General features: G+C 38.2%; 1 protein-coding gene across 1 annotated transcript in view; it reads left to right on the forward strand.

The window, feature by feature from the left end:
• Positions 1-8,940, forward strand: part of KIAA0586 (KIAA0586 ortholog) — a 156,307-nt gene that overhangs the window by 82,466 nt on the left and 64,901 nt on the right. Inside the window, exons 21-25 of the mRNA XM_023515871.1 lie at positions 2,314-2,473; positions 3,969-4,191; positions 4,912-5,168; positions 6,045-6,121; positions 8,401-8,535. Coding sequence (XP_023371639.1) covers positions 2,314-2,473; positions 3,969-4,191; positions 4,912-5,168; positions 6,045-6,121; positions 8,401-8,535 — 852 coding nt within the window. The remainder of the gene's footprint in view (positions 1-2,313; positions 2,474-3,968; positions 4,192-4,911; positions 5,169-6,044; positions 6,122-8,400; positions 8,536-8,940) is intronic.

Consider the following 8,940-nt stretch of genomic DNA (forward strand, 5'->3'; position numbering starts at 1 on the left):
CTCACAGCAACCTCCAACTCCTGGGTTTAGGCGATTCTCCTGCCTTAGTCTCCCGAGTAGCTGGGACTACAGGTGCCTGCCACACGCCCAGCTATTTTTTGTTGCAGTTTGGCTGGGGCCAGGTTTGAACCCGCCACCCTCAGTATATGGGGCCAGCGCCCTACTCTCTGAGCCACAGGCGCTGCCTGTGCTGGAGGTTTTATACACAGTTTTGATCTGTGCTTTATTAGCTCACTGGGAATGTCTGCAGTACAGATATGATCAGAATCATGGTTTTTTGGAGAGCAATTACTTTGATGTGTTTTCCGCCCACATCCTACATTTTCATGATGGTGACTGAAAGAGAAAACATGGAAAGGCTTTGTAAACAGGCTTGGGCTTCGGAGTTGGTAAGGCCTGAGTTTGAACCCCAAGCTCTGTTACTTTAGTTTTATTTATAAATAGAGATATAATACTTGGAGTTTTAATGACCATGGCTTTACCAAATTCTACTTACTGAATACTTAGCAAGCCCTCCCAACCTCCCCCTTCCCCAACTTACTATTCCTTATCTTCAGAACTGTCATGGCTTTTCTTGGCTTTTTGATATCTCAAATATACAAGTTGAGCACGAACTTTATTGCCACCTTATATATGTGTGTGTGTGTATACATATATATATATATATATGCACATATAAATAGCCATAAACTTAAAAAACATCTTTTTGGCTGAGTGTGGTGGTTAATGCCTATAATCTTTTAGGGAGAAGTAAGCAAGAAGATTACTTGAAGCCAGCCTGGACAGCAGGCAAGACTCAGTCTCTAAAAAAAAAAAAAAAGATAACTGGATAGGGACATGAGCCTGTAAGGCAGACAGATCTCCTGAACTCTGGAGTTAGAGGCTGGAGGAAGCTATGACCACACCACTACATTCTAGTCTCAGTGACAAAATGAGACTGTCCCAAAAAGAAATGAATAAATAAAATTAGTTTTTACATTCCATAAAACATTTTTGTTGGGATTTTATGGGACTTAATCTAAATATTTATTTCATTTGGAAATGATTGACATCTTTATGATGCTGTGTCTTAGCTAACATCATGTAAGGTGTTATGGAAAATTAATGAGATGTTCTATGAAATAGGTTTAATCTAGTGGCAAGAGCCTGTCTCTACTAAAAGTAGAGAAGTTAGCTGGGTGGCCTGCCAGTAGTCCAAGGTACTTGGGAGGCTGAGGCCGGAGGATCACTTGAGCCCAAGAGTTTGAGGTTGCTGTGAGCTAGGCTGATGCCACAGCACTCTAGGCTGATCAAATGTGAGGTTGTCTCAAAAATAAAAAGCAATTAGCCACTTAATAGAGCAATCTTAACTTCTGGGGATTTATTCCATAGATAATTCTATGTGCATATGAAATGACTTAAGTCAGCATTATTTGGTAACTCTTAGGAAGCAAACTAGGTAGAGAGGAGAAGAGACTTAATTTCTTTTTTCTTTTTTGAGACAGAGTCTCACTATGTCACCGTTGGTAGAGTGTTGTGGTGTCACAGCTCACAGCAACCTCAAACTCTTGGGCTTAAGTGATTCTCTTGCCTCAGCCTCACAAGTAGCTGGGGCTACAGGTGCCCACCACAGCACCTGGCTGTTTTTTTGTTTTAATTGTCATTGTTGTTTAGCAGGCCTGGGCTGGGTTCGAACCCACCACCCTTGGTGCATGTAGCTGGTGCTGTAACCACTGTGCTACAGGCGCCCAGCCAGGAGACTTAATTTTCACTTTCATGCTTTTGTACCTCATGAATTTTGAACCACGTGAGTGATTACCTGTTCAATGGATTAATATCAGATTATTCACTTACTCCCTCACCTGTAGTTTCCATCTCTCTATCATCTTCATCTCTGCCCACTACTCATTTTTCCTAATCCTCCTATGCTTTTTACATGCTCTGTTTTTTGTGCTAATGATGGCTGATGTTCGATGTCTTGTCAGACAGGTGAAATGTTTCTTTTCCATTATATGTCTGTGCTTCAGGTTTGCAGTTGGGTTTCGTCTTCAGTCTTATCTGTGTAGTCTTCCTGTCTATCTCAAAAGAGGGTGCCTTAGATCTAGATTTCTCTGGGGCTGCATCAGAGGCAGCGTTGCTTCAGTTGCCTGAGGCTTTCGTAGGCCAGTCATAGGCTAGCAGCTCATGTCTAAGAGCAGGGGTCCCAAGGCTTCGTTTCCCCCCATCCGTTTAAATTCAGTGTAGTCTGTGAATGAGCTCATTATTATGATTTCAGATTACTTTTCCTTGGGTGATTATAAGCACAATTTTTCTTGTTTTATTAATTTATGTTAGGCAAGAGTGTGTACCCCGGTGGCTACCCCACAGCCTACACCGCCTCACTCACCTTCATCACCTCCTCAAGAGTATGTGTTGGTAAAAACTCCAGATTCTTCTCCCTGTGATTCAGATCATAATGTGGCTCTTCATGCAAATGAAATATTTGCTGAAAAAGGTAGAAACCTTATTTCTATAACTCAGTTTTGGTTTTAGCAACTACTAAATAAGATTTTATGATTTGTTTTATAAGATGCTTTGTAGATTCATATATATATATATATATAAAATAGTGAATACTTACTAGGTTTTAGAAATCATTTTTTCTTGCAAAGAAACTGAGGTATTCATTGCAGATTCTAGAGTACAAAATCTAACAGATGCTTAGACCTCTTTAAATATGTATATGGGAAGCACCTCACAGTGACCCACAGTGCCCCTGTGGACATGGTGCTGCGGGTGGCCCGGACCCTGCCGGCTGTGGCACTCGGCCTCTGCGCTCACTGTGCCCTGCCCATGGCCCTGGCGGCTGGGAGCCGGGCCATCCAGACGTTCTGCGTGAGACCTGCTGTGCTCGCAGTGCGTAAATTCACAGAGAAACAGGAATGGGTGACAGAAGAAAATGGTGTTGGGACAGTGGGGGTCAGCAATTTTGCACAGGAAGTTTTGGGAGATGTTGTTTACTGTAGTCTACCTGAAGTTGGGACAAAATTAAACAAACAAGATGAGTTTGGTGCTTTGGAAAGCGTGAAAGCTGCTAGGGAACTCTATTCTCCTTTATCAGGAGAAGTAACTGAAATTAATGAAGCTCTGACAGAAAATCCAGGACTTGTCAACAAATCTTGTTATGAAGATGGTTGGCTGATCAAGATGACCCTGAGTAACCTTTCAGAACTAGATGAACTAATGAGTGAAGAAGCATGAGAAATATGCAAAATCTATTGAGGAGTGAAAGTGGAACTCCTAATAAACTAGTGTGAAATAATCCAGCATAGTTGTCTTTAATTAGTGGTGGACACGTGACTTAAAATAGCAACTACTCTCAACACTGCTAATGAAAGAATATAGTCCTTAACTTTCTAATGGTTGTAGATAAACAAATATGCATCTTTCTCAAAATATCCTGTGATTTTTTACACTAGCCTCTAGTATTCAGAATTCACAAAATTATCCATGGTAAAAACTAGTTATAAAAATTATGTAATGAAAGGATAACCTTGTTATCTTAAGCCTTATATAATACTGTAACTTGCTTTACATCCATACCAGGATTTGAGTTGAAATATTTAATCTTTCCATTGGAATTAACTGGGATTGAAGAAGTTCTTCTTGTTTATACAATGATATTATCTTAATTTTGTAATACACTATATTTGCTGGTGCTGTTTTTATACAGTGAGCAACAACTTTGCAGCAAAATAATAAAATATTCAACTTCATTTAAAAAATATGTATATAGTGTTAAAAATGATGTCTTTTCAAGTTTTTTTAATTCTTAAATTAGTTTAGGAATTTTCCCATTAATGACTACCACCATCGTTGTTGTTATTGTCATTATCATTGCCATTATTTATATGCCAAAATATTGTGGGATATCTGGAGCAATATATCTTACCTTTCTTTGGAGTTGTTTACTGACTTTTACCTTTTTCTGTCTTTCTAAAAAAAAATAGGAAATGATATGCCTACTGTCATGCTTATCACTACTCCAGCAGTTACCCCTACTACAACACCACCCCCAGCAGCACCTCTTACCCCAACTTTGTCAGAAATTTCCATTGATAAATTGAAGGTGTCGAGCCCAGAGCTTCCCAAGCCGTGGGGTGAGGGAGACCTGCCGCTGGAAGAAGAGAACCCTGACCTCCTCCCTGAAGAGCGCCTTCCCCCGACAGCCATGTGAGTGGGAGCACATTCCCAGTGACTGCATAGCCCACTCACCTTTCCCTCCCATGACTCAGTGAACACCACTTTATACTTTGGGGAAAAAAAGAAATTGTAGGCCAAGCACGATGCCTGTAATCCCAGCACTTTGGGAGGCCGAGGTGGGTAGATTGCTTGAGCTCAGAAGTTCGAGACCAGCCTGGAGACCCCCGCCCCCAATCTCTATTAAAAGTGGAAAAACTGAGGCAAGAGGATTGCTTGAGCCCGGATTGGAGGTTGCTGGGAGCTGTGATGCCATAGCACACTACTCAGGGCAACAGCTCGAGACTCTGTCTCAAAAAAAAGAAAAAAGAAATTGTATATGTTTAAAATTTTAAAAAAATTTATCAAATTTATTTATACCTTCACCTTAAGAGGTTTAAAACATGAAAATAAAGAAATGTATCATATTGTTAGTAAAGTAGAAAACACTTTCTCTTCATTGTGGATCCTTTACCATGATGAGTTAACTTTTATCTCACTCTTTCTCCCCATGTAGATTTACTTGATGGCTAGAAGAGCTTTCAAGATGGCCTGCGATAAAAGCATAAAAACAATTTTTAAAACATCTTATTAATTAATTAATACAGATTATAGAAATAATTTGCTAAAGAGACATAGTACCTTTGAATCTGTTTTTTATATCAAAATTATTATAGTGACTGAATAAGTTCAAAACATTCTTCATCTTTTTAGCGTGATGTCTGTGGCTCAGGATGAAGAGCCTGACAGTGCCATGGGTCTCCCTGCTCAGCCTGTACCTCCAGAGCCGGCTCCCTTTGCACCATCTCCTGCTGCCCCCAAGGTCCCTTCCTCCCTCCAGATGCCAAGTTCTGACTCATCAACACTGGAAAGCACCTTGAGTGTCACCATCACCGAAACAGAAACTTTAGATAGACCCATCTCCGAAGGAGAGATTCTATTTAGCTGTGGTCAAAAATTGGCTCCCAAGGGTAAGTTAATTTGTATTAATTGCTTTCACTGATTAGCTATGATAATTCCTTAAATAATACTTTTCTGTTTAAAGTATTTTTACTTAATTTTCAAAATTTAACATGGCAAAGTAGAAAGATGAGGAGCTCTGCAGTTTACTTACCTTTACTGGATCTTAATTTCCAAAGGTAAGATTTCCTTTATAATCCTACCTTCCAGAAATAATACCATTCTTGGTAGTTTCAGACATGTTCTTCCAGTCTTTTTTTTGTTTATGCATACTTCAACATCTAAATACATGTGCATGTGTGTTTACCTTTAAAAATAGAACCATACTGTACATATTGTTTTAAAACCTAAACTTTTTACTTAGTAATATGTCATGGACATCTTTCAGTATCAGTACGTATGGATCTCCCACAGTGTCTCTGATGGCTGTGTCGTCTATTTAAACAGTGCCTTGGTGGAGGCGTTTAGATTGTTTTCAGTGTTCCCAGACTGGCTCTCTAGTGACCGTCCTTGCATATGTGTCTTCTGTGCACTTATCCAATAACTTCCTCAGAATACACTCCTAGAAGAGGCATTGCTGAGTCCACTTCAGAATACCAGTACGCAGCCAACATACTCTCTGGAAAAGTTTTTAGCCTTTAATTTTTATCTGTTTTTAATTGCATTAACAGTATATATAGTTGAAACAAAAATCTCATCTTTGTTATAAATCTCACCTTCCAAAAACCTGTTGAGGTTGAGTAGCTTGTGAAATACTTGTTTATGGACGTTGCCGGTATTCCCACTGCTGCGTGAATTTAAATATGGTGTTCCATGGCTTTATGGTCAGATTACTCACTAAGTTTATATTTCTCCTTTTTCCTAAATTTTTACATTATGATTTCTAGTTTTAGGAGATGGAGGACTGTATCTAACGAACCTAAATGACAGTTTATCCAGCACTCTGCATGATGTTCTTGAAATGGTAAGGAGTAATTGATTCCAACCCTGAATTCTGACAGGAACAACGCCTTGGTGAACTTGTTGCCATGGATCAGTTTTTTCTCAGCTATTTGAGTTATGAATATAAAATTTAGTATAATATTATGAAAGAATTGAATGTTTCTTACACAGTTCATTATATAATCTTAGGATCATAATTAACTTGTGTGGCAACAGTTGAAAAAAACACATTTAATGTAATTAGTAATGAAATCTAGCTCAGTGAAAGTTGTCACCCAGATTTGTTGTCTTTATGATACCTTAAGCAGGATCTTAGCCATTTAAACCAAATTTCTTATAATACATTTGTCATTTTTTCCTAACCATGATTAGAGTTTTTTGTACTAATAAATGATTAAATTCAATGACTTAAAAAGAATGAAAAATGAGATCCAGGGATACTAGCTGTCCAGCTATTATCTAGCTGTTTGGAAGGAAAAATCGGCATTTAAAAATAAAAAACTGTTAAGGAATAGAAATGTTTACTTTTTATATATTTTCAAACAATATAAGGGAAGGTAATTATATTCAACTATTACCTACATTTATCCATATATTTTGCCGTTTCTTTAAAAAATGTTATTTCACGTAGAAGAATGAAAATATTTCATTAAGGAGTTTTTGATAAAATTTTAATGAAACCATTTTTAAACAGTGATTATTCATTGCAAGCAATTGGTTGAGTAGATTGTGAAGAAAGTACAATTATTATTTTCATGAAATAATATGGAGAGAAGGCATAAATGACAGGTGTTTGTTTTCAGAGAAGCGCTTTACTGACATTGGGCCTAGTTAATACGCTAGTATAGCATTTTTATCTATTCTTGGAAATTTATCAGGTGCCAAAGCATGTTTAAGTTTCTTTAAACTAAATAGCTAAGCTGAACCAGGACTAAATCACAAGTTCTTTCTTTTTTCACATTTGAAACTAAATCTAATTTTGGTATTTTTTACTATGCTTCAATCATAGAAGATATGTAGATTTGTAGATATGCTACAAATTCATAATAAATGCAAAAGTTAAATCTGGAAAAACCCAGAATAACTTGAAATCCTGTATCAAGTAGACATTTGTCTACATGTAGCTGTAGGAGATGGGCTTATGATCTTAAGTTAATAAACTCTATTTCATTAAAAATAAAATAATTTAAAATACTTCTAATGGACTTAAAGTAGATACTGCTAATGAATTTAATTAGATTTGAATTCATTAAATCTGTATTTGCAAGAGAATCCAGTTTCTCTGACTCAGCTGCCCATAGTGTTTCTCCTTGTTGGGAATAGGTCTGTTTTGAGGCACAAAGAAGCCTAATTAAGGTGTCCGAGGGAGGGTTTTCAGGACCTGCTCCTTGCCAGTAAGCCAGATGTGCACATTGAGCCTCTGTGGATGCCTTAGCGCATCTCTGCAGTTTTCCCTTTTAGCCTGTGGTCTAGATCGCAGTGTCAGCATCCCCACCAGGCTTTGCCCTCAGTGCTGTGCTGTGGCATTGCTCTGTCACTGAATGAATGTGAAGCAGGAACTGTGAGTGCCAAAGACTTGATGACACGATGTGAAACATTATGAATCTTTGCAACTCAATTGCATGAGTTAGAGAATATGATTTTATATTTTTTGCCTTTTTTTTTTTTGAGACAGTCTCACTCTGTCACACAGGCTAGAGTGCTATGGTATCACCCTAGCTCACAGCAACCTCAGACTCCTGGGCTCAAGTGATCCTCCTGCCTCAGCCTCCTGACTACCTGGGACTACAGGTGCCTATACCCAGCTAATTTTTCTATTTTTTGTGGAGACATTGTCTCATTCTTGTGCAGTTTGTTCCTCAATTCTTGACCTCAAGCATTCCTCTCACCTTGGTCTCCTAGAGTGCTAGGATGACAGGTATGAGCTACCACACCTGGCCTAATTTTGTGGGGGGTTTTTTTCCTGCAGTTTTTGGCTGGGGCTGGGTTTGAACCCGCCACCTCTGGCATATGGGGCCGGCGCCCTACCCCTTTGAGCCACAGGCACCACCCCCAATTTTATGTTTTTATAATAAATCTTCATTTGAAATGTTACCAAATTACTCATATAGTTGTTTATAGTTGAGCCAAATGTAAAGAGGTTTTATGAAATGAAAATGAAACCTAGATGGAATTAGCTATTTTTCTTTACAAAAAATGCTGATAACATTTGATGACTGTTGACTTTTCACCAATCGTGAATTGAGAACAATGTAATTGTTGTAGATGTTTAGTTGTATTGATCGTCTTTGTGTCATTTAGGAAGATGATTCTCCCAGTGAAGGACAAGTGATCAGGGTGCCCCATAAAAGGGTTCCTGCAGATGCAATTCTTTCTCTTCTTGCCAAACAAAGCCAGGAATCATCAATTTTACCGCAAGCGGACTATCATTCAGAGGTACTCTTTGATCTTAATGATTTTATTGGTTAGATATAAACAGCAAAAACTTAAAATCTTTCTACTTTTAGTTAAACCATGCAAATATTTCACTTAGCAGTTGGAATTACAGTAACTTTAACTTGTAATCATAGAACTGTAATTTTGTAACTGAAAGGAATTTAGACCATTTATTTCACCCTTCTTGTTCTACGATTGAGGCCTTGTGAACATCATGCATTTTTTCTGTAGCCAGGTACTGAGTATCTGTGATATGCAGACATGACCTTGGAAAAGATACACAGAACTAAAGAGTTCTAGGGAGAGAACTCTTTAAGCAGCTCACCATCATGTCAGGGGAGAGGGCTTAAATAAGTAATTACTCAACAGTGTAGTGACGGATCCATTAGCTGTTTTTTTTTTTTT

The sequence above is a fragment of the Otolemur garnettii genome, unplaced genomic scaffold (genome assembly GCF_000181295.1).
Source record: "Otolemur garnettii isolate 467f Iridium unplaced genomic scaffold, OtoGar3 scaffold00081, whole genome shotgun sequence".
NCBI lineage: Eukaryota > Metazoa > Chordata > Mammalia > Primates > Galagidae > Otolemur > Otolemur garnettii.